Source organism: Polyodon spathula, chromosome 6, assembly GCF_017654505.1.
Source record: "Polyodon spathula isolate WHYD16114869_AA chromosome 6, ASM1765450v1, whole genome shotgun sequence".
In the NCBI taxonomy this organism is placed as follows: domain Eukaryota; kingdom Metazoa; phylum Chordata; class Actinopteri; order Acipenseriformes; family Polyodontidae; genus Polyodon; species Polyodon spathula.
The window spans coordinates 12,413,850-12,441,540 of record NC_054539.1 but is presented as its reverse complement, the minus strand read 5'-3'; the positions used below and the strand labels follow the sequence as shown (position 1 = coordinate 12,441,540).

The following is a 27,691-nucleotide window of genomic DNA, read 5'->3' as shown; positions in this document are numbered from 1 at the left end:
TACAATAAAACAGTCAATACCAACAACATTTTTTAAAAAGTCGCTAAGTCTTTCAAATTCATAGCTGTTAACTGTATTATACATATTATACTGTTTGTCTCCTAGAGATTGGAAGTTCCAGGTCCTGTTTGGAAATGATGATGCTCTGTATCCAGGATGAAATATGTAACCGGCTGCTGGTGCCTCAAATAAAAGCATGTTCTGAAAATCACAATAAGTGCAATGCTACTCAGTGTCAGAGAGCAGTACAGAAGTTTTATGACAATCTACCACCAAAGGTTGCAGGAGTGCTGGTCTTTTGTGATTGCAGTCCTTCAGATGAACCTTGTCAACAAGTACAGGGGGTTCTTCATGCTCGGTTCTGCTCAGGAAACAGTGATCTACCCCCAACATGCCTTGAAGTGATAGACAAATGCATGGAAGATACATTCTGCAGGTTTGCACAAAAAAAAAAAAAAAAAAACACACAGCAGTATTCATGAAGCAATAGACTCACATACTGTTAGGCCCACCTCTGTTTAGATCAAGTGAATAGACCCTTCTACTTGCATTCAAGAGTGGTCTTGAGAACAGTACTGTAAAGTACAGTACTGCTATTATCTGGCCTTGATGCATCAAGTCTTGAACAACTCCAGCCAGGGAGATAGATTTAAATGTGGTATAATGGTGTATTAGTTGTGTGTGGACTTAATAACATCAGTTCAGATTAATAATAATTGTTTGTAATTACAATAACTGTTAGTACTGTTGTATGTGATACTAATGTATATTGTCATTAAATTCGATATTACCGGTAATCATTCAAATTTAAAAGTTCTCACAGCACACTAGAATATATTGCATCAATTATACGTACAACTTGATTGTTATGCACCATAATACAATTTCTATTCAGACAGAGGGTATGTTTCTTGTGTTTGAAATACCTCTACACCCATACAATAGGTGTTACAATATAATTGTTTAATATAGGAATGACTAATAACAAATATGCTGTATTTTTGTTTACTTGTAATCCTCAGGGAGAGATATGAACTGCTCCAGTCAAAGTGCTGGGGAGATGGAAAAGGATTATGTCAAGATGATGGTAATGATAAAGACTGTTTCTTAACTCCGGATGAAGAGAGCACGACGTGTGTGAGATATAAGGAATGTAGAGCAGCTTACACTGGCACAAGGGGAACGTACCTTCAAGTTCCTTGCACATGCAATGGTTTGCAAAATACAGAGCAATCAACGTGCAAACAGTTCCAAAACATGCTTCGCCACAGGTCCTGCTACAGTAAGTTGTAGAACGCTTTATTAATTATTATTATTTCCACTGTACATTCTCAAAAATGCACTAAGCATCAGGGGTGCTGCACCTTGGTTCAAATGCACAAGGCTTAGGTATATCTATCTCTTTTAACTGATATTGTTGACCCAGAGGTGGCAGTTGAGGTTGTATAATACACTGGTGGGGTTGCACTTACAGTATACCGAGTCCACTTCTGGTCCCCACTAGGGATGGGCACGAGTACTCCAATACTGAGTACTCGCCAAGGACATTAATGTTCGTTAACATATGGAATAATCAGTTGTTTTTTTTTAGATTTACAACAATATGCTGGATTAATCTCAGAAGCTTCGTAAAATAAAACATAAAAAAAATGTCAATGTGGTATTGTGAAGTACAAAGATAGACCGTGAAATTTGAAATGCTTACATTAACAATACATTTTTAATGCAGTTTTTGCAACGGCGTGTTATTCAGAGTTGGGGGAGGGACTGTTTTAGCTAAAGCTGAAATCACGTGGTTCACTACAGGCAGAATGGCGATGTATGGAAATATTTTGAACAAATTTTCTCGAATGTGCAGTGCCTCTGCGCTAGATCCCAGGCATAAGCATCTCCGTTTTGTGGAGCCCGCGCTCCCCCTAGCATCCGAGTGAGATTGGCCGAACTGCACGTCAGGGTTCCTGAACCGAACACCACCAGAGCTGATGACCAGACAGAAGTGACAAGCCACAATTACACACCCACAGCAAGCTCCCACATCACAAACGTCACAGCACTCAACACACTGCGTGCGTTCACGGAGATCATTCTGTGTATGTTCTGTGCAGAATCTGATCAATTTAGCCAATGATCTTCTAAGAATGATCTCTGGTTAAATTGGTCAGATTCTGCACAGAATCTGCACTGAATGATCTCCGTGAACGCACCCACTCTCTGGGGGAGGATTATTGCATTGCCGACTCCGATGCCGATCAGAACAAGATTGAGCATTATTTCGCCGAGTTATGCAACCCACCCGATCAAACCCATTGCAACGAAAAAAAGTACATTAACTTTAAAATTAAAAACGGTTTAATTGTGCAATAGGCTAAATGTAGTCTAGTTACTTAGAAGGACACAAAGTGATCCTCTGTTCTCATGTTTAATAAATTATTTTAAAGTTGCACTTGTTTTCATTGTTGACTCATGTTTGAAATGGCAAACCTTAGCCATTACAATCTGTCATGGTTAATAAGACTTACTTCGTGGCTGGCATTAGGATAATTTACATAAACATGCACGCATTAAATATTCTCAAGAGTACTCGAGTACTCCATAATACATGAGAATACTCGAATAGTGAAATAATTTCAAATACCCATCCCAAGTCCCCACAATACAAAAAGAACAAGTGGCCTTGGCCTACAGAGATGTTGTGGGAACTTAATGAATTTAGCCTAAAACAAAGACGAATTAGGGGAATATATTAAAAGTTGACCTAGACAATACTTTAAGTGCAACATAAAAACCAGGATGAGAGGACACAGCTGAGAAGACACGTCATCACAGTAAGGCTATAGAATACATTACCTGCCAATGCTGTTGATGTTGAATCATAGGGGACCTTTAGACCTTACTTGACAAAGATTTGAGATCAACCAGCTACTGGCGACCAGACAAGCATTGATGGTCTGAATGGATATCCTTTCATTCCCTTATGGAAAAAGGGAATGAAAATATTTCACGGGGCAGAAGAAGACCATCTGCTGTGATGTTTTAAGACCTAAAGCTAGTAACATATAACATATAAAGAAAGGCTCCCTCCTTCAAGGCCCTACGCATATAAAGAGGGGATCCGTCATTGAGGAGACCCGACAAACAGGAGAAGGGGGGTCACCATCTCTGAGATGACCCGACATACGAAGAGGCTTGTGAACCAGAAAGAAAAACATTGATTAGTAATATGAACACATAAAAGAGGTTCCAACTCTTCAATATCCCAACATATGCAGTAGAGGGTTTCCCTCGCTGAGGGTACCCGACATACAGGATGGGGGCCACAGTCTTTGAGGTGACCCGACATACAAAGAAGGGCATCGTCTTTCAGGTTACCCAACATACAAAGAGGCTCGTGAACCGGAAAGAAAACAATGTCAGTAGATGTTAGAACATATAGAGCGGGGTGTTCTGCCTCTTCAAAAGCCCAACATAATAGAATGGGGATTCCGTCGCTGAGGAGACCCGACAAACAGGAGAGGTGTCACTGTCTTTGAGGAGACCCGACAAACAAGAGGGGTTCCACCGCTTGGGGCCCTCACATGAATAGAGGCATCAGAACCTGAAAGAGAAGAAGATGAGGGATCATGCATGCTAAAGGAGAGTTTGGCCGGGGGTCCCCTCTTGACCCACTTAGAACCCTCCTCTAGGAGGTAAATGAAGCAACGCTTAACAAAGAGTTGGAGAAAGTGGCATCATTAACCCCCCAAAGGATGGATCTCAGGCTCCCCGCTGAAGTTTATGTAAAGAAAAAAGAGAACAGCCAATGCATATAGAAAATAAGAAAAAGAAAACATTTAACATAAAAAAAGATGCTTAATGTGACACAGGGGTTAGTAACTGAACTCTACTGACTATGCATGGGAAGACCTCCTCTGGAAACCAAAGTGGAGAGCTGAGAAGAAAACCAATGCTCTTGAAACAACAGAACCGCTTGCATTGATGCATAGGGGATTGGAAGGAGATTTAGGTTTACGTTCTGTATTGTATTTCAGCATAGAAGAATATGGGCGTAAAGTCCTTGCCGAAACTGATGAGTTTTTGAAATGCACAGAAAGAGAATAAAATGAGAATCTAGAATATGAGTTAGGTTGCTGCAGTGAATACCCAGAGTAGAAAAACTGGAAGTAGAAGGAACTGTATATTCAAAAAATGCGGAAAGACATAATCCTTCCATTGTTAGGTCATCAACTGGAGGAAAACAGCCTTGTTGGAGAATTGAAATCATGTTGCCAGGCGAGACAATTTCTATATATGAAAAATATAAGGATCATACTTTTCTACCATATATTAAAAATCTATTTTAAAAAGTGGGTTTTGATTTGTTTCACTGATCAAGCCCTCTGAAATGTCCTCACCTCTAATTGGCTACCAAGCAGTGATGACGTTACCAATATAGTATGAATCGCGCTTAGTGATAAATTAACAAAGTATTGTCTTAAGTACGCATGGTGCAACTGAAATAAGAGAGTGCTTAGTTTTAAGCTAACTAGTAACAACTAAGGACTTAGTAGAGACTTTAAGTTCTAACTTAGGAATGAACAGCACTTACGTTCAGGTAGCATTTATACACTTAAATGGAATTTACGCATACCTTGGTACAACCCAAGGTGAATTCAGAAGAATGTAAACAAATTTGTAATGTTAATGTTATACATTTTGTTTAACCCTTAGCGGGTCCATTTATTCAGGCAGGCACGGGGTCCAATTAAATAAGTCCAATTATTTTCACACGCGCTGTTTATTTATTTTTTTTCAGAGTAAAACAGATTTAAATTAAATGTTGGAGTACTGCATCTCCAGCCAAGCCCCACCCCTTGTTCGCTGTATTTTTCACATACCTCTTCATAGTCGTGCATACTGATAAATCCTCTCCTGATCACTTGTTTTATCACCAAACTCCTCAATAATGCGATCCAAGTCATTATTTTGTTACTATAACATCTCAAAAAGCTCTGCAAATGTCCATGATATTCTTTGAGCGCTGGATGCGGAAGCAGCTGTCTCCTTTGTTTGTGTCCGTGTTATCTCTTTATCTGTATTCTTCCCTCGACGGAGACGGAGCACGGTTGGAGGTGCCGTCCCCTCTCTCGTCTCGACGGCAGACGGAAGGCGGTGGTTTTGGGGGAGGTGGCTCGTCCCCTCTGGTCCTCGACGGAGACGAGGCGCTGTCGGCTACATGCAAGTTTACAAACGAGAGGAGGCCATTTGGCCCATCTTGCTCGTTTGGTTGTTAGTAGCTTATTGATCCCAAAATCTCATCAAGCAGCTTCTTGAAGGATCCCAGGGTGTCAGCTTCAACAACATTACTGGGGAGTTGATTCCAGACCCTCACAATTCTCTGTGTAAAAAAGTGTCTCCTATTTTCTGTTCTGAATGCCCCTTTTTCTAATCTCCATTTGTGACCCCTGGTCCTTGTTTCTTTTTTCAGGCTGAAAAAGTCCCTTGGGTCGACACTGTCAATACCTTTTAGAATTTTGAATGCTTGAATTAGGTCGCCACGTAGTCTTCTTTGTTCAAGACTGAACAGATTCAATTCTTTTAGCCTGTCTGCATATGACATGCCTTTTAAGCCCGGAATAATTCTGGTCGCTCTTCTTTGCACTCTTTCTAGAGCAGCAATATCTTTTTTATAGCGAGGTGACCAGAACTGCACACAATATTCAAGATGAGGTCTTACTAATGCATTGTACAGTTTTAACATTACTTCCCTTGATTTAAATTCAACACTTTTCACAATGTATCCGAGCATCTTGTTAGCCTTTTTTATAGCTTCCCCACATTGCCTAGATGAAGACATTTCTGAGTCAACAAAAACTCCTAGGTCTTTTTCATAGATTCCTTCTCCAATTTCAATATCTCCCTGTAACAAAGTGCCCGCCCCTGTGTATATTATCTGTTATGTGTTGCGTGTGGTGTGTTTAAATGTTGGTGTATAGACATTGGTACACGGGATATAAACGGGTCTGTGTAACACGAGTGTTTAAAAAAAAAATGTATATGTGTATTTAGGCACGAGGATTGCACAGCACTTCACATGCAAGTAAAATGTAGTAATATGTGAGCACGGGGAATTGCACTTTATTAATTCACGTGCTGGGATTCAAGTGAATAATTAACTGGTAATTGAATCCCAGCACAATAGTATATATAGATGCACGTTGTCACATACTGGGGGTTGGGTGTTCGGTGAGCGGAGAACGGGATTGGAGACGGAGGAAATAAGTAGTAATAATAGTAACAAAGTATCTGCTCACCGTGTTTGTCAGTGTCTGTCCGTGCACCGTTGTGTTAAGTTTAGTCTGTTTTCGTTTGTCTGTTTATTTTGGCGTAGAGTGCCGTGTCCTGTGTTTTTCGTGTTTGTGTAAACCTTTTATTTTGTATTAAACCGGCGCCAACAGGCGTCTTCATCACTTCATTTCATCCGTCCTGCGTTTTGTGCATTTCATTACTTTTCCTGGTTCTGACGCCGCCCACTTCGGCCGTCTCTGTGACACTCCCATATGATATTTATAATGTACATTTTTATTTCCTGCGTGCAGTACCTTACACTTTTCTCTATTAAATGTCATTTGCCATGTGTCTGCCCAGTTCTGAATCTTGTCTAGATCATTTTGAATGACCTTTGCTGCTGCAACAGTGTTTGCCACTCCTCCTACTTTTGTGTCGTCTGCAAATTTAACAAGTTTGCTTACTATACCAGAATCTAAATCATTAATGTAGATTAGGAATAGCAGAGGACCTAATACTGATCCCTGTGGTACACCGCTGGTTACCACACTCCATTCTGAGGTTTTTCCTCTAATCAGTACTTTCTGTTTTCTACATGTTAACCACTCCCTAATCCATGTACATGCGTTTCCTTGAATCCCAACTGCGTTCAGTTTGAGAATTAATCTTTTGTGCGGGACTTTGTCAAAAGCTTTCTGGAAATCTAAATAAACCATGTCATATGCTTTGCAATTATCCATTATCGATGTTGCATCCTCAAAAAAATCAAGCAAGTTAGTTAGGCACGATCTCCCTTTCCTAAAACCATGTTGACTGTCCCCCAGTACCCTGTTACCATAAAGGTAATTTTCCATTTTGGATCTTATTATAGTTTCCATAAGTTTGCATATAATAGAAGTCAGGCTTACTGGTCTGTAGTTACCTGGTTCAGTTTTGTTTCCCTTTTTGTGGATCGGTATTACGTTTGCAATTTTCCAGTCTGTCGGTACCACCCCTGTGTCAAGAGACTGCTGCATGATCTTGGTTAGCGGTTTGTAAATTACTTCTTTCATTTCTTTGAGTACTACTGGGAGGATCTCATCCGGCCCAGGGGATTTGTTTATTTTAAGAGCTCCTAGTCCCTTTAACACTTCTGCCTCAGTTATGCTAAAGTTATTTAAAACTGGATAGGAACTGGATGACATGTGGGGCATGTTGTCAGTATCTTCCTTTGTAAAAACTTGTGAAAAGTAATCATTTAACATATTTGCTATTTTTTTTTCTTCCTCTACGATTTTGCCATTTGTATCTCTTAAACATTTAATCTCCTCTTTGAATGTTCTCTTGCTGTTGTAATATTGGAAAAACATTTTGGAATTGGTTTTAGCAGTTTTTGCAGGGGCTATGTGTATTGCTCAGACACACTCTTTTTTTTTTGGCTTCATTCGTCTCCTATTGGTCTCACTTGGCCATTAAAAAGTTTTCTCGACTTTTTCCGGAGAAAGAGACCTGTGCTTGATGTCTTTTTGATTGAAAGGGGAAAATTGTAATGTCGGACCTGATCCGACATAGGACCACAAACAGTTAAGGGTCCTTATTATCAACTGGAACAGAGAAATATATATTTAGTCTTAGACACTTTTCACTTTTGCGAATCACCGTGATATTAATGATGTTATTGGGGCAAGCATGTTTTTTAATAGTACTTACATTTTTACTACATGTGTTAATATAACAGCTATGTAGTTATATTATATTAACAGCAATAAATGTGTTTCTTCTTTTACTTTAGCGCATGTTTCCAATCCTACAAGTGAAAATATTCCGTTGCCCAGAGATACGCTCGATACAGTATTCACAACAACAAGATTATATTCATTATTTAATGGTAAGCATTACAACTCTAATGGATTTGTCAAGTTATCAATCTCCCAGGAAAAACCTTGATATTGCACAATTTCAGATTCACCTAATTTTGTTTAATGTTACCATCAAGGTATTTTTTGGGAAGATTTAAATGTTTTTTTGTTTTTTAAATGTATTCATTTTTTTCAATACCCCTCACTTTGTAACATATGGCCTCTGATGTAGACAAAAAATAATCCACTGCATTTTTAGCTATGTAAACTTGCAACAAGTAAAATCACCAGAAGAAAAGTATCTCTCTCTCTTATCAGTGTGGCTGTACTTTTGTCTTGTTGGCACATTTCTCTCTACATTTGTGAAACTCCTAAAAGTGGCCTTTATTTAGATAAGCAGATTTAGCCGATTGATTTTGTACATATGTTTTTCACAATAAATATGTTTCAAATGTCCATTTTCAGGTACTTTGATCTGCATTATTGCCTACATCATAGTTATAATACTGATGACTGGTGTTATCATGTTGATTTTGCACAAAACAAGGTAGGCTTTTATTATAATATTAATCGACATGCTATTTATTTACTGAAATGTTTTTAAGCCAGGGGATTCTGTGTATATATAATAAAGGTTAAATCTTTTTTTTTTTTTTTTAAACTGAGCATTTTGAGAGGACAAATCAATAAAAAAGGCATACATGGTGGATCTTGTAATTCACAGTGGGCAGATTACCCATGTCACACATTTACTATGTAGTGGGTAATTTGGCTGCAATTTTCCTAGAGTATAACATATACAGTGCAATATGCAGTTTAGTTAATCTGCTCTGCATCTTCTACACATTAGAGGGAGTTATCTGACTAGAAACTGTTAAAGGTTACTACTGAAATACAATGTCACACGCTGAAGCTCGTGAATACCAAAATCGCAACGCTTACGTTGAGTCAGTCATTTTTATACTGTACTGTACGATTGCAATACAATATGACGATGCCTGCAGTATATCAAGAAGTTAAGCAATGCTTTCACTAAAGAGATGGACAAATGCAGTGTGTTGCAGCCCAAATAAAGATAGTTATGGTGATATTATATAAATGAACCATAGAATCGGGTGCTCTGGTGCTAGAGCATGCATGGGACAAAATAGGGGATGAGGAACATCCGGCAGGAATTTTAACACGTTGAAGAACATTAAAATGTGCACCCACACCAACAGTAGCAGGCAAATAAGTTAAATTCCCGCTTCTCATCTAGCGTTTAGTTTTTTGTGTGTGTTTATGCAACCTACAGTAGTTGTAAATACAAAGCTGTGACATTTTTACATTATCTCACTGCAACACTGTCACCACAGGTAAATCTGTGGTTTTGACTACCACTGCAGGCCACCATGTTTTTAAATTCTGTCTTCTTAATTATAATGTGTTTGTTGTTTATTTTATATCATTGGCCTTCAACTGCCCAAGAATGTCCATGCATCCAAGACAGTCTTCTTTGTTTTGTTTGTGCTTTAGTATTGGTATTTCAAAACAAATCACAGTCCTCAGTTTAAAATACTCATTGATAATAGTAGAAAAATCCATTGGGAAAATTTGATATAACTCAGTTATTATTCAGTGGGTTGACAACAATACAATTGGCAGGGATTTTGGACTATTGTACTTGCATTTTACTTTCCTAACTCTGAAAACTGTATACAATATAATCGGAGAGGATTGATCCTAACTTTCCTTTTCTTCTATTCAGAGTCTGTAGAGCATCTGACAGAAGCAGGTATAGTCCACCTGTTGACACAAACGATTGTTCTGCGGTATACTGAAGTCATTGTTGATCTGACAAATGTTGACTAATCTTGTAAGTAATTTTGTGTTATGCATTTGGTGCCAATATTTTATTATTCATTAATAACTGTGTTTTAAATATTGAAGCGTTATTTAAATATCTGTCTCGGAAATGTGAAATCCAGTGCCAGCAGGGCTGCTTTTAAATATAAAATGAATGATTTATGTGCTTTTGTTTAAAACATTTCTAACTACATGTTGTTAATCTACTTGCATTTTGTAATGTACCTGCAATTGTCAATAAAAAATAACATGTGCTGTATAATAAAAAATAAAAACATTAAAATCAGAGATCGGACAAATCAGACAAAACAAATAAATAAGCAGGATAACGTGGGTAAACTACTTAAAAAAAAACTTAAATAAGGAATGTGCTATATAATTTCTTACCTTTTAATGAATGTCATATATATATATATATATATATATATATATATATATATATATATATATATATATATATATATATATAGTACCAGTCAAAAGTTTGAGTACACCTGCTTGAAACCAGGTTTTTCATGATTATCTATGCTTTTAACTGTATAAACTTGTCTATAAACACTTAATATTTCATTGTATGATACGAGTACTTATATAAGCTGATAATCATAAGTGAATTGCATTCAAAAATTTTATTTTTAAATGAAAATGTAAATCTTGTCAATTTCAATTAAATGGTCACCCAAAGCAATATACAGTCACGAGGGATTAATCCACGCCCACTATAGCTCTTTAGTGCCGGCATAGCCTTTCACACAGGAGTTGAGGCGCTTCAGAGACGGCATAAAATACGACAGCTCTGTGACGGTATAGGCAATTCACACAGACCAAAACGCCGCACCAGTGCCGGTTCTGAACCGTCATAACTCGTCTGTGTAAAAGGGGTAAAAGAGACAAATTACAATGTGAGTTAAATGTGTCTGGTTATAACGAAGAGGTGAAGTGTCATTATACTATTCTTGTTACTGGCCTTTTCAGTACTGTATTTTAGTTTAGAAATCAGAAAACTGAAATGTGTTCAAATAACACCTTATGGTGCAGTAAGATGCATCATAGCTTTAATGTTTGAGTTGTTTAAAGTGGTGTGTTTCTAAGGGTTATTCAACAGCACGTTGCTGCTTCTATATCATGCTGTTATTGAAAGCTTCATGAAAGTCTGATAAGTGTGCCAAAATGAGTGCTCTGTACCTGTTAAGTCAACAAAGATCGAGGGCCAATGCAATATTTACTGATCCCTTGGATGTGCTTTTAGCTGTCAGGACACCATGCACAAATGTAAAATGATACAAATGTTTTCTGTCATGCAGTCATTATTCATAGTGCAAACACATTTATACATTAATCCCAGAGCGTTAAATAAATAAATTAATACATAGATAAAGCTGTTTAGAACCATCAATCAAAATCTACAGAAAGTGTATTTCCTAAAAAATCTTCTAATATTTGTTTATTTCTGGTTTAAAAACTAAAAATAAGTACCCCTTAAAATTCGTCCTCAATATTTTAACTGCTAATTAAAAATAAATAAATAAATAAATCTGACATACTGTACATCAGACAACAAAGTAAAACGGATATCAGTAAAACAACACCATTTATGTATTTAAATACATTTAAATCCGAAAAAAATAAATACAGATAAGGCATGCTAAATGAACCTCCAGAGATTTAAGATTACACAGAACTCAGTGTATATAGTTTGCACAGATAATTAAAGTTGACTGATAGCCCTAAGTGTTTATTATTTTTCAGAAGTATTTGTGATTATATACCTTATTAGTAAACTGTTTGTTATAATCTTTATAAACAGCAGCTGTGAAAGAACCCCCCCCCCCCCCCCCCCCCCCCCCCCTTAACAGACTGTTGTTTTTTGATCGACACTGACCTATTACAAAGTTTCACACTTAGTCCCGCCAACGTAGCTCTGATTTGATAATGTGTTTTGACTGACGGTACAACTTTGCCATGGTTTATTTTTGAACCACTGGGAGAGCAGTTTTTGTTTATTGGTTTTTCATAATGGACTTCAAAAAAAAAAAAAAAGATTAGTATGGGCAAAGATATTATAGAATATCTTTGGTATGGGGCCCAGCAGAGGTTGGGCCCGGGTGCAGTCGCATCCCAATATATACTGAGAGTATACAAGTCTCATAAAAAAAATGGCAAATAATGCAAGAGAATTAAGCCAAGCTTTCAAACGTTTAGAAAATGCCTTTGTCAGTGTTATGGATCATTGTGGATCATAACACTGGTGAAGGCATTACCCTTTTGTCAGCTTGACTTCACTTATAGTTTTACCTCAAACTATGATTGTATGTTTAAAGTTAAGGAGGACATACATGGAAACTTTAAATACATATGAGGGCACTGTCAAGGGTTGAACTGATTATGATGCATGGAATGGTACTCTTGTTGGAAACCCTTTTGACGTAAATGAACAGCCTTATCTGATTCCAAGAAAGAGCTCTTTGATCTGAGAGAAGTAATTCCAACTGAAGAAGGTCAGACATTGCCCTTGTTTCTGACAGATTGTGCTGTTTAACCTGCATGTTGGCTCAATCGGGAAACGATATTGGATATGCATACACACCATGTGGATATGTTGAGAACCATCTGCTTTGAAACTATTCAGGAAATGAAAATACATTTTCATGAAGATAATGATCTGACATTACAAGAAAGCAACTGGTTTCAAAACAGAAGTGACCTGTGTCCTGCTCAAGCCCCTGATCAAAATCTAATTAGAACCATACTTAGCAGGAAATGAATAACCAGAGACTATAAACATCATAAACACATTCAACTCACATTTATAGATGGATTTTTCATCATATTTAATGAAAGATTTGCAGCACAGATATCAAGAAATCAACTCGACCAATACATATGGGAGAAGCTGTGAATTTGAATTTGCTGTTGAATGTGTGAAACATATTTAATAAATTTTTTATTATAAATAATGAACAACAACAGCACATTTTAAGAATAATAATACAGTAGTAATGGTCATAGTATTTACTCAAGATAAAAAAAAAATCTATATCTTTTATCATGGTAAATGTCCCCTTTTCAAATTATAAAGAATACATTTAGAAAAGCAGCTAATAAATGGCACAACTTGCATATTTAGTTATATTGTCTTGGGAATAATTTATACTATTTTCTATGGCTTGTAGCAGACCTGAGCAACTTTGGAGTTTGCCTTCCAATTTAAGGCTTCACAGATAAAGTTTCCAGCTTCCATCACTTTACAAAGGTCCACTCTGTGGTGAAACAAAGAAACATCATTGCACATTTATCCTGGAAAAAATTGAAATAATACCACATTATACCAACAGGTGGCACAATTGTAAAGAAAAATGGTCAGTAATGAACTATGGCTTTTCCTTCACAGTGGAATGTTACTGCTTTTCAGTAATGTCAACAAAAACAGTAAAAATAGGATTGTATTTGTTTAATGTATTTTGGTACATTTCTGTACATTTCTGGTATAGTTTACAAAGAGTGCTCTTAATCATTAAATTAGGGGTGTCAAACTAAAGAGCCAAAAACTGAATTTTTCTAACAGTAGACTCGTCCATTACTGTAACTGCTGTTTCTTTCCTCAGAGATCTGATTTTAATTAATGTAATATGGAAAATACAAGCTATCATTGGGATCTAGCTGGCATCCCCCTCATAAAAAAAGAAACTACAGATCTCATCATCCTGGAGCCGAAGTAACAACTCAGGGGTAGATGTGGTAAAATATTGTGCCTGTCGCAATAGTCGCAAATCAGTTGCAAATGAGTCGGAAGTCTAGGTTGAAATGTATGAACAAGTGCAATGCTGTCAGCGACTTTGTAGGGAGCAGTTTTTCTTTGCAGTTCAGCCGTAGATTATTATGTAATTATGGGTGTCCCAGCATAAATTGGCAAAATGTGGTGGGGATGAATTGGGGAGCAGGGCTATTAAAAGTTGATATATTTAAAATCACAAACTCTTCGTCTCATGATGCACAATGGCACTAACCAAATGTTTTTTTTTTTTTTATAGGCCATGCCATTATGTATTTGTTACATTCTTGTTACATCTGGTTGAGCATCCTCTTAAGATTTGAAAAACTATTTGACAGCACATTAAAATTTGCTTGATCTATCATAAACAAAGCATCGTGCAATGAATATTAAGCAGGACAAATTTAGACTAACATAAAGAACAAGTGCTATTCACTTTTTGATGTTTTTATTGTTTTTTACCCCTTGTTTACCAGTACAGTATGTTCAAACCCCTTCACCTTTTATAACATGTTTATTTATTTAAAAGATGCACCTACTGTATTGACTCTCAGTCTCGTGAGATGTAGCCACATCTCTACAGGCACTTCAGCATAAGGGAATCCACCGAGACCCTCAAATGAAGAATCGACAACAGAAATGCACATCTGCATGAAAAACAGTACATAAAGAAATAAGTGATGATATGTTTTTGAAGAACTGTATTTTTAAAAGTCCAGGAAGTAAAACAAGTAATACTTACAATATATTTTTTGCAAATCAGACACAGTTTGATTTAGTAGTTCATAACAAAATGTCATAATTGTTCAACTAACAAGGTAAGGCAAAAACAAACAAACAAACCAAAAAAACAGTACAGGTTGAACAAAATAAACAAAACTGCTATAAAACTGCGAATGGTGTATGGAAACCATGGGCAGCCAGCACTGATTTTACATGTCTGCACAATGCTTGAATTGTTCTAGCGGGCTACCTTCAATGATTCTTCAATGATTATTCCTTCAGGATAGTTGGAGATGGAAAGCTGCTTGAATATCTAGTCACTCATCAGCCATCAGGGGCCTAACATCAGCCTCCTATTAGAGTATGTTACTCATTTAAATACCTCAGTAAGCCTCAATAAGATTTGTTACTGAACATTTTAAAAAAATTATGCAATTTTTTTGGCACATTTCCTATTATTAACATTATGTTTAGTGCAGAACTCCTACTGCAGGGTTAATATCACCACCACAACCCCTCATACAAATCTTACCTCTTACCTATATAGTATAAAGAAATATTGGACCATAACATGTAACATTTTCAAATCTTGTAGTCTCATTACAACATTGTAATTTGATATAATATATATATATATATATCTATATATATATATTATATATATATATATATATATATATCTAATATATCTAGTTGCGTGCAAAATTAATAATGTCATAATGTATATACTACGACTATGACTACTTTACTACTAATAATATCATGCAGTCTTGAATAAAAAATAAAATGAATAGTGTCGTCAGCAAATCAACACCAGAACTGCACTGACTTCACAGAAATCATTCATTCAACGTGTTTCTCATTGGTGTTATTGTGTATGGAATCTCCAGGTGTTCAAAACGTGGATAAAACGTGTTCAAAACGTCCTAATAATATAAACTGAACCAGAAGGTGTTCAAAGAGCACAACAATCAAGTTTCCAAACAGTCTGAAAACTGAGCTACCTACTGAAATTCAGATTTCCTATGAAAGAGCAGCCAGGAATTCAAGGACCAATGTATCATGCATCTTCAATGAGTGAGTTGCTTTTGTAAAACAATTCTGAGTAATTCTTGGTTCTGTTGCTCCAAATGTGGGTTACTGTCATTTGTATCATTATGTATTGAATGAATGAGGCAAGATTGTTCAGTCAGTGTAGGATTCTCTAGACAAGCTCAAAGCAACTCAAAGCAACTCAAAGCCAATGAAAAAGCAGATTTAAATTCTAACAATAAAACTCAAACCCCTCAGAATGATCAAAATCACCATAAAATAGTAAGGATAGTGTACAAAATAAATTCAAATGTAATTTGAAATTACTTACTCTAAGGAATGACAAATGTTTCACAAGACAAATATTGGTTGGCCTACATGCAGACTGGTTACTTATAGGGGTAGGTGATGGTTGAATACTATTGATACCTTGTGTCATTCAGTGTTCAAAACAACTCAAACGCAGAATGCATATTATAAGTGTGCTATATGAACCAGTACAGTGTGCAGGGATTTACAAGGATGTGGTCACTTTATTAGGAACAGCCTTCCCAGGAATGTGGCCACACCCTGTGCATAGTCTTCAACTGAAATACAAAATCAGAACAGAAACCTCACTATTTGACAGATCCAGATGTATATTGACATCACATAAAAAAATAAAATAAAAGAAACTTACAGTAGAAAGTCTTTGAGCTCACATCTAAATATAGAGATGTTGCTTAATTGAAGTAATTGCAGATGTTGTGTTTTCATGGAGAAATCCTTTTTTATGGCCTAACACGGTCGTATGGCTTTCATGAGTATTTATGGCCCGTTAAGAGTTATTCCAGTGTTCCTGTCTGTTGCTGGGACACTCATCTGAACAGCAGGAAGGCAACAGCAAAGTTAGTAATAGATGACTGTGTCTTTGTTCTCATAACAAAGCAAAAGCCTCCAAGATTATTTTTCCCTTTCAGCATGTCTGTTACTGCCTTTTCTTCTGAGCAGCTTCTCTCTGTATATTAGCTCTTGTCTTCAAGCTGTTTTTCTTTTATTGCTTTGTTTTCAAATACCAAATTCTTTCTAATCAGTTTTATTCATAGGTTGTATTTAATTTGTCAAAATAACTCAAGATTTGTGCAGCTTGGATGGAAATAGGCTGTGTGTAAATTGTGACTTCTTAGTGCATTTTGTCTTTCAGGTAAGTAAACCACAAAGAAGAATGCTATTTTTGTAACTGAAATAGCGGCAGTACTTAGATCCACCAGCGTTTAGTTGAGACCAGGAGTGCAAATGTGACGAGAAAGCGACAGGGTACATCATATAGCACCAGCAACATTAAATTCTGGCTCCAGTAGAAATGTTTCTTTTTTTTTTATTCCTTAGCAACCACAGATAATGATAGCTTCTCACTGGGTCTGGTCTACTCACATGACTCATCCACACTCATCTTCACACACAGGAGAAACCAGTGTTGCCAGATTGGGCAGGATCATGCACAATTGGGCTTGTATTTTTTTTTTATTGTGCGTGAAAAAATGGCTTTGGGTATTTTTGGGCTAGTTTTGGGCATTTGTGCAGGTATATATTTGGATATATTTTGAATAGTTTTAAAGTCTTAATGATATTTTTAAGCAAAGTACTAAGCTATATAATACACAAGCCTTTTGATATAGTATTTACATCACTGTTGCTAAACATTGTAACAATAACACGCATCAATATCTGTGGATATAACATACATTCCATCATGGGTAGCAAATGTTTCGCCTGCACCTGTAAACAGAAGATATAAAAGCAAAAATGCATGACAAGGTGTGTGATATACTCTAACATCACCACACCCCGAGCGTGCTGCAAGTCACATATACTGAAGTGCCTTATTGTGCTTATAATATGGGTTAACTAACTCATAAAAAAGAAAAGAAAAAAACGTTTCTTGATAAACAAAATAGTTATTTTGATTAAATATCCTTCCACCTAATGTTGAGGTAAGAAAAAATAGTTCCATTTACAGTAACTTTAAAAAATGAATAAAACCAAAAATGCATTAATTAAAAAAAAAAAAAAAGAGAGAGATTTATAGATGTTGACATGAACACTATCACTGAAAGTGCAGTTTTTCTGCATTTGATTCGTTATACTTGTAATTCTTGGTTTGTTCATTACATTTTTATCACATATGAAAAATCAACCAATCACAGAGCAGCATTTCCAAACATTCCTTTACCTAGGCCCTGCCCACATTAGCGTTTTATAACCAAGTCAAAACCTGTTTAAAACAGGTTTTTATCCACACTAAACATGGTTCATAGCCGAGTTCGACACCTCAAAGTTTTAAAGTGCTGTTGAACACACCCCACTCCCCTATAAAAATATATTAACAAATGTTATTGATAAGCACCAAAACAATAAACATCGGTGTGTCTGTATGAGACAAAATGAGTTCAAATGTATTCAAATTAGGTTCGGGTGTTTCAATATAATATTACAAATAATAACTGAGTTACACACACACATATCTATGGTTTATATATATATATATATATATATATATATATATATATATATATATATATATATATATATATATATATATATATATAGTGCCTACAGAAAATCTACACCCCCTTTCAAAATGTTCACCTTTTGTTGCCTTATAGCCTGGAATTAAAATGCATTAAAATAGTTTGTTTTATCATTTATCTACACATCCTACCCCACAACTTTTTTTTCATGACGAAGTAAAAAAAGAAAATATTCTAAACATTTGTAGAAAATTAATCAAAAAGTAAAAACTGAAATAGCTTGGTTGGATAAGTGTCCACCCCCCTTGCAATAGCAATCCTAAATTAGCTCAGGTGTAACCAACCACCTTCAAAATTTTGGACGGTGCCGGTTCTCATCCGGGCTGCGCAAAAAGGCCAAACTTTGCTGGGAACTCTGAATGAGAGCGTCACATTGGCTCTGACACTCCCGGGGTGAGGGATGGGAAACTGTCAGACTCGTTCCCCTCATCGCGCAACAGCAAACCTTACTGGCTAGAAGATTCTCTGGTGCTAAACTTTCAAAACAGCATCAGTTTTTAAAACAATTTGGACCTCTGGCTGAGACCTCTGTCTTTGTGGCACAGTGCTAAGACATAGAACTGTCATGTCAGTTTCACCACAAGGTGTCCCTGTTTCATTATCTGAATTTAAAGGCAGCGCTAAGGTACAGTATGCACAGAGATGCAACTACCGTATAACAGAAAATAATTTCCCAGTAAACTAAACTTAGGTTTAGAAATCATTTGTTAAATATCATAGACGGTACCAAGCATGGTACAGTAAAAGTTAAAGATCAGTATACCCCAGCACAAAAGTAATCATAAAAAGTCAACCCAGCTTGTCGTTAGTGGATTGCTAAACATTGGCGGATAATTTATATGATCTAAATAATAGTGTTTTACACTTTTAATATCCTATCATGTGTGCTCTGTATGATTCTCTATTGTCGTTTCCACTTAGATCATTATTTGCTATTAAGTATTTGTGGCAAAGTGGTTTGCAGTGCACAGGTGGAGATGTGATGCACTGTTTAAACACAAACAAAGTTCACGGTCCAAGCAATCCTTTATTTGTTTTTATAATCCAGGTCGTCTGATGACCATAAATAATAACCCTAGCAATACGCAGCAATGTATGTTGCACAGTGAAATCTCAGGGCTCAATCCTGAAATAATAAACACAGTATAAACACACACAGAACACAAACACGATCACAAGTCTAGAGTGAGTGCTAACATGCAAGTGGTGAAATACAATTTATTAGTGAACAGTAGTGCAGTGCTGGCCTTTAACAACAGCTCCCAGTATGTGTTAGCTGTCTAACAAGAACAAATGAGTACAATTAGATCAACAAAACAAACAAACACTAAACACTCACGGATGGTTTACAGTCCTTCAGCGGTTCTCTCACAACCATAACAAAGGAGTAGTTCGCTCAGCCACATCCCCTTTTGTACCTTCAACCACGCCCCCCTTGGTTAGTGAGTGCAATCGCTTTTCCTCCAATCCACGATTGCCACATCGCCTCCCGTTTGGGGCGATGACTTGGTGTACTGTGGCTCCACCCTCTTTCTAGATGGCTAATTTCCACCTTTCTCTGGAATAAATTGCCATCCAGTCTGGGGCACACTGTTCCCTTTACACAGCGCCCTCACAAGTCAGGAGGGAGATTTATAACCAAGATTCAATCTTTCTCTGTCACAGTAATCAACAAAAATGTTTCAGTAAAGATTGTGGGAAAGTGATGTGAGAAAGCATACAAGTTTACTTTCAACTGATGCACATAAGTGAACCATTGTGTACTGGAGCCCGAGCACAGCTAAATGGCTTCCCCTCTTACCCAAAGTCAACCTTGCTGAGTCTTTTCTGAAGTAATTTTTTTGTTGGAATAGTAAGTCAACATGGCATATAACAGAACTAGAATATTAAACAGATAAGAAATATAATACAAGCATTATGGAAAATATTAATAATTTAACTTATACATTTCAACTATGTGATTAGCTTGTACACTGTAATTTTATCCAAATATTGCCATGTGTTGTCTAATTGTAGTTGTTGTTGTAATACTACTCCTCCACTTATTATTATAAAGAAACAAAATAATGAGCTAACAAGCTAGCTCTGTCAATCTAGCTTTGTATTGTTTATGCACTGTTTTCAGTTGTTGCAGATCATCATTTTGTAAAATTACTATGACCTTTTATGATTTGTAATCATTCTCAGTTGTTATTATTATTGTTTCTGAAATACTGTTTTTTACTGTTATTATTTTGCTCATTTGAGGAGCTGCATTTTGGTTCTATATGCTTGCAATATGTAACAAAGACTTGATCAACCAAGTGTCATGATATAACTAGCACCATCTAGTCATATGCCACTTTGGATGAGTTGTTTTGCTGTCAATATACTGCTGTGCAGTAGATGGTGCTGGTGTTTACTAACATAAATACATGTTAGGCTGATCTAGAACTAAACAGCAGCAATATATAGTATTTATAATAAACACTATCTCAGTAATTGGCATAAGAACCAACAATCGTAAAAATCTAAAGGAAAAAGAAAAATGCTGACACTACTTACTATAAGCAATGCAGGATTAAAAAACCATGTGACTGCCACACAAAAATGTGTTGTATTTATTAAAGCTTGTCATGCAGGTGCATATATTAACTCCCACACTTGGGGAAATGAGCATTTCATTTACCATGCAGACCCTCAAAGCTATTAAATTATTTACAAGGCATCCTGGAATCTTTGTCTTCATCGTTACAAATTATGTAGCCAAATGTTGTTTTTTTTTTCAAAAGCATTAAAGATGAAGAGATCAAAATGTTTTCCACATGTCCACTTCTACTGTCAGGAGAATATTAAAATAAGTTTTCCAGCTTCCGTTGCTCAGCCAGATGTCAAGAGATCCCACAGTGAAGTAAAATTAACACAATATCCTTCTCATGACCCCAACATTGTTTTTATCAAGAATCAATGTGAAATGGGTTAGGGGTTCTTCTTACTGAGATATCTCAAGAAAACATAAGTGCCCTTCTTTAATAACAATTACAATAAGTGCTAACTTGTTTAAACTGCAGATCTGTTGCAGTATTTCATGCGATTTCTGTCACACTAAGCTTTAATTGCTGTTTATATTGGCACAGAGAATGTACCCGGCCTGGTTTGTAGTCTACATTTCCGGACTTGGTTTTTCCCAACGTCAGTGTAGGATATTATACTGGGCAATAGTTTTATTGTGTAAACATTAAATGGTAATTTACCTTGTCAGTCTACTCATTCCTGCTTCTAATTGCAAAAGGCCAGGGTTGTCAGATGGACAATTTTGAAAAGTGATTTGAATGATAACATTGACTGATATTTCTCTACTAATATACAATGTTCAGGAAACCTTGGTCAGAAACCAACCAAGGTTGAACTACAATTAGAACAACCAGAAATGGGGCTGTGCATCAGTGGTAAGTATTACACAGCATTCAGGCAAGTTTCTTTGTCATTTATACTGGAGTAGAGAAAAGCTTTCCACTCTACCGCTTTTCTTTGCCATCAAAACATATGTAGTTTTAATATGCATTATCAGTAATTTTACTTTTGGAAGTAGAGTATTGTATTTAGTTTAAAGCTATTATTGTAAGAACTTTAACTAAATGTTATTTTTCTTTGTTGTCTGATTAAAATCTTCTGCTAACAGTTTATAGGCCTGCAAACAAGGCAGAACTGCTTCTGAAAACAATATTTTAATTGGCATCCATCCAAAAAAATAGTCAACCTGGGACAACAAGCCATTACATTTTAGCGAAATCCAATCATAGCATTGCTGTGTGCCATGTGTGTCTGTGAAAGAGCTGCTTTGCACTAGTCCAGTCTCCAGTCCAGTCTCCATACAAGACCCTGGGATACATTCATTCATCCTCTGCAGTTGTATTGAAAATGATGGCTGGTGACAACCTTTGCTTAGACAGAGGTTAGGAGAACCAAGAAGGTGCTGCCAGATGACAGGATATGTTCTAGCTTTATGGTCCGTTTTAAACCTACACAACGCTTCTCTGTTTATATTGGCTTGATACTACAATTGTTTGTCAGACAGTCTACTTCCGTTAACATTAATTTCCATTTGGCTCAGGGAAGGCACAGAAGACACTTCTATTGATTCTGACCTCTAGACAACACTTGGAAAGAGGTCAATTTTCCACCATGTTGCTAGCTTTAATCATAGCAGCAACCTGGCACTCCAACCAGGTACCAAGACATGCTCCAGGGTAGAAGGCATTCCTAACGAGGCACTTAGTCCAACATACAATTAAATATGGAAGCTAATTGCACCCTGTCATATAATTAATGTGGCCTGATTTAATAGCAGTTGCAGCTGCCACTGTATTCCCACGGCTCCGATGTAGTTTTCCCTTTGCTCTTTGCTTACTGAAAACATTCTGTTATCTGCAGTAAAATTAACAAAGTGGCCTCCTTTCATATTCCACTTTCAAAATCGTTCTGTCAGTACAAGATGAAACACTGCAAGGATTCTAATGTTTCCCCTAAGATGCCTAGATTTAAAAGAAGAAGCATAATCTTTACTTTGCAAAACAAAACATCATAATTAAAAGCATGCACAAAGTAATCCCAATGAAGCAGTTTACGGCCTTTTATCCTGATCTCCTTTTAGCGGTTGTAAAGCTGTTCCTTTTGAATTTCAGTTTTCTCCCCTTGTACATACAGCACCACACTTGTATAATTTGCTTATAATAACTAATGAGACTAGAATTGTATTAGGTCTTTAAAATAGAAAGTTGTTTTGGGTCAGTTGCCCTGCTTACATGACAAACTGCTCAAAGAAATTTAAAAAGAGTAATTTAAATAAAAATGTGCTGCCTACTACAAAAACAGAACAACGGTCATTGGAGAAAGAGGCAACAGCTGAGTAGACAAATTAGATATTCAATACCAGCAGCATATTTCTGAAATCAATTGATCAGTCTCTGTTAAACACCAAGTTTTTCAGTAGTCATTTATTATATAATTATTACCATGCATTTTGCCCAGTTCAATTAAGGTACAGCTCTACAACTAATACCTAAAGTGTTGCACCACCCTATAGAATTAATTCATTTAAATCAAATGTTTAATTTGCATTTAATTTATCCATATTAAAATGTCTATATCCACCAACCGGCTTGCCTCTCTGTTATGTACAGTACTAATCTAAATGTCTGACACATTCTATACAGACAAACACCACAGTCAAAGCCATGCAATGGAAGAGTACACATTGACAATTATCAGCCCACTGAAATACATTTTTTAATTATCTTTAAAAGGCATTACAAAAGGGATCACGGAATGTCTTTATGGTGGGCAAAAGTGAAGGTGATTGTGTTCGCTGACAGGGTTAGAATTCATTTCTGTCACAGTTGGTGGCATGGTGCTATATAATGAAAAATGACGATAAATTCTATACATTCCTTTGGCTTTCTTAAATTAGGGATTACAACTGGTTGGTTATTTCTCCTTCACTATTATTTCAGCCAGGTCTTTCTAGCACATGCAAAAGCACATCAATTCCATGCTCCTTCACACATACACATAATACGTTATCCTGTAGTTTGCTCAGTGGCATTTAGTTGTTATTTATATTTATTTACGAGGAGACAGTTTTATATATATATATATATATATACTATTTATTTATTTATTTTTGACATGATGAGGGGAGACGGGTACTGTACATTCTAGAATATTATAAAGTGGATGGGATGTTGGACAGAGGCTCATACAATCAGGACCCAGGATATTAACAAACAACAGTTCTTAGCATTCATTAAAACCCATAACTTCAGAGGATACTGAATTCATGTATTTCTTTATTTTATTATATTGACTTGTGTAAATTTAGTAAAGCAAAATGTATGCTTTGGCTCAGTACTAAACAATTTTAACACAGCAAATGACCACAGACTTGTAAGATGCAAAATACACCTAAACACAGCACTGGAGAGAGTGAAACTCATGATGATGAAATCCAACACAAGCAACGTAGAAATGCTTCAGAAGCAAAGCCTGGTGTTTCAACTGGAACTGAAGAATAGATTCAACGCTCTTCAAGATGTGCAAAAAGATGAAATAATCGGGGTAAACAGAATCTATGAGGAAGTGATGCAAGTAATTGCAGAAACAGCAAAAAACAATCGCTGGAACACAGAGTACAAAATGAGACCAGAAGACCACGCAAGAGACCTCATGAAGAAAAAAAGGGAAATGAAACAAACAGCAGTTCTGAAGTCAAAGATTGAATATATACACTACCAGTCAAATGTTTTAGAACACCAGTGGAATGCCAGTGGTTAAAACAAAAGTTTAGGTTACCAAAAACTAAAAAATAATGTACATTTCAGAGTTAAACAAAAAGGCCTTTTTCAGGGAACAAGTAATGGGTTAACAACTTACAGCTGTTCTGCAGCAATAGAAGTAAATCAAGCCTTGAAAGTTGATGCTAACAATTCCTACAGGTATCCCAACTTTTGTTGATTACTTACAAACCCTCTGTCTGTATAAAAGCAGTGTTGCAACAGACTGCGTTACTACACTCTCTTAAGCATTATTTGGACTGTATTGTACTGCAGGAAGTAGTATATTGCTATCAAAGTGGCGAGAAAAATGCATTTAACAAAGGAACACAGACAGACCATTATAATCCTTAAAAGTGTAGGTCTTTGCTTTAGAGAAATTGCAAAGAAAGCCAAGGTGTCAGTGAGTATAGTTTCCTACACCATCAAAAGGCACTTGGAAACTGGAGGAAACTCTGACAGGAAGAGGTCTGGCAGACCCAAAACCACAACAGAATCAGAAGACAAGTTTCTGAGAGTCAACAGCTTGCGTGATAGGCGGCTCACAGGACAACAGCTTCAAGCACAGCTTAACTGGTTGAAGTAAGCAAGTCTCAGTTTCAACTGTGAAGAGAAGACTTTGAGAAATCGAGTGGCAGCAAGAAAGCCATTGCTTAGATGGCAAAATAAGAAAAAGAGGCTTGCCTGGGCCATGAAGCACCGCCAGTGGACTACTGAAGACTGGAAGAAGGTCTTATGGATCAATGAATCAAAATTTGAAATCTTCAGTTCATCACGCAGGGTTTTTGTACGCCATCGAGTAGGCGAAAGGATGGTTCCTCAGTGTGTGACACCAACTGTCAAACATGGAGGAGGAAGCATGATGGCCTGGGGCTCTTTTGCTGGATCCAGAGTCAGCGACTTGCACAAAGTGGCACCCTGAACCAAAACGGCTACCACAGCATTTTGCAGCGCCATGCAATACCCTCTGGTATACGCCTAGTTGGTCAGGGTTTCATCCTACAGCAAGATAATGACCCAAAACATATCTCAAGGCTATGTCAGAACTACCTTAGAAGAAAAGAACAAGACGGTAGGCTTCAAATCATGGAATGGCCAGCACAGTCTCTAGACTTAAACCCCATCAAGCTGGTTTGGGATGAACTGGACAAAAGGGTGAAAGCAAAGCAACCTATAAGTGCAACACATTGTAGGAACTTCTGCAACAGTGTTGGGAAGAACTTTCCGAACAATTTTTGATTTCTATTGTAGAAAGAATGTCATGAGTGTGTTTGGCTGTTATATCTGTAAAAGGTGGCTACTTTGATGAGTCAAAAATTTAGATAAAATTTTGTTAAACAAAAGGATTCCTTGATTTCTTTTTTTATCTCCAATTGTTTATTTGTTCTATGCTTTAATTTCAGAGTACATTGGACATTAAACTGCGTAAATTTCAATAAAAACTGGAAAAATGAAGGTATTCTAAAACTTTTGACCGGTAGTGTATGTATACACACACACACACACACACACACATACACACACACACACACACACACACACACACACACACACTCCTTGGTAGTGAGAGGGTGCCTGATTAGGTAGGTCAACCGTCTAGCATCGATAAATGTAAATTCTCTTTTTTTTATTTATTTTTTATAACAGATATCATCCTACAAAATCAAAGGAGACCAAGGCAACTGGCACTGTGTACAGCATAGAAAACCATCATAATTACTCATACTGCATCAGAAAAGAAATTAAAAAACATCTTTACATTGCTAATGACTGGTTTTGGTAAATAGGAGATTATCTTTCAATTTTCTCAAAATATGAATACATTTATTTACTGTATTTATCACCAGATCGGTATTACTTACAGTGCATGAATACTGGTTACCAGGAGTAAAATGAGATTGCTGGTTTCAATTCAGTATTAGCAGTTGGCCTAATCAATGCTTAATGAGTCTGTACTTAAATAGGGTGAGGTGAGATTACATAAGTAAGTACAAGTATTATATTTTATGAGATTAAGTCTTAGAAACCAATAACTTTCAATAACATAATGTAGTACCAGACATCATATTTAAAAATGAAAAGACATGTTTCCTATAACATGTTTCTTTCAAAACTGCATTTGAGACCTATGTAGCTAATGGAAGGGCAGATGAAATTATGGAATTATTTTGTTAGCAAAAATCACCTTAAAATGTGCTAAATCCAAAGTCATAGTCTTACTATTGTGGTTTGAGACATATTGGTAAACTGATATACTAAAGGTTTTGTTACATACATAAGGCTGCTATGTCTGTGTCTATTTATAAACACAAGCAACTTGATTTTGCTGTTCTCCTAAGCTGTAGCTACAATTTGAAAGGGCCATTTCAACTAATTAAAGAGGGCCAATATCTGTCAGTATTGCTCACATCAACACAAATGGTAGGGAGTGTGTGTTGACTAATCCCTTTTTTAACTAGAGAAGACAATAGCCCCACAAACTCCTATCTGAATAGTGCACTCCCAAGGCATGTCACATTATACTGATCATGCACCACACAGTGAGAATGGTTTTGAACACTGCCGTGCCTATGAAATACCTTGAGCTTTTGTGTTGTTACTCAATTTAGACAGCTGCTTTCAATGCTCCGAGATCTTTTCTCATTATCCCGTTTGCCATGTGTTTCTGCAATGCACAGGCAGTGAATGGACTGTTTTCCTGGTAGTTTGGCACAGCCCTGCCACAGAGTTCAACAGCTCTTAAATAGATGAAGCAGGAGCCCTTCAGGGCATATTCTCTCCTGAACTTGAAGGCAGTGTGAAAGACAGTGAGCTGTCATGTGCGCAGACATTTAATAGGCAAGCTTTTGTCCAGATCCTTCACATCTGCAGACCTGATGAAGCCCCAGAAGAGTACTGCTACACTCTTGGGGAGGGCAAGCTGTGAAGGAAGCACAAAGGCTTTACAAAAAAAAAAAACAACCATTCAAACTGGAATCTCGTTTTCTTTAATAAAGTCTTTAATATTGTAGCGTTTACAGATTTCCAAACCTCCTTGCACTGCTGCATTTAATATATATATATATATATATATATATATATATATATATATATATATATATATATATATATATATATATATATATATATATATATCATGCCATGGTCAGTAGGTCACCAGATACCTCTATTGTTAGAAATATTTGACCCAGACTTAGAAACGTCAGTTTAAGCATAACCACACCATACATCACATTAAGCAATCGTATTTTATAGAGATATCCCTGTGTATACGGGACAAATATAAACTCCTATTCACTGAAGTTAGAACAGACCTTACTTGTAATTTTGCTTGTT

At 36.5% G+C, this 27,691-nt stretch overlaps 1 protein-coding gene across 1 annotated transcript; it reads left to right on the top strand.

Annotated features, from left to right (window-relative positions):
• Positions 1-134: 134 nt before the first annotated feature.
• gfral (GDNF family receptor alpha like) lies at positions 135-27,281 on the top strand. The gene is made up of 4 exons (XM_041251681.1): positions 135-436; positions 1,023-1,282; positions 8,036-8,131; positions 27,148-27,281. Exons 1-4 carry the CDS (start codon positions 135-137, stop codon positions 27,279-27,281), a joined length of 792 nt encoding a protein of 263 aa, XP_041107615.1.
• Positions 27,282-27,691: the final 410 nt, after the last annotated feature.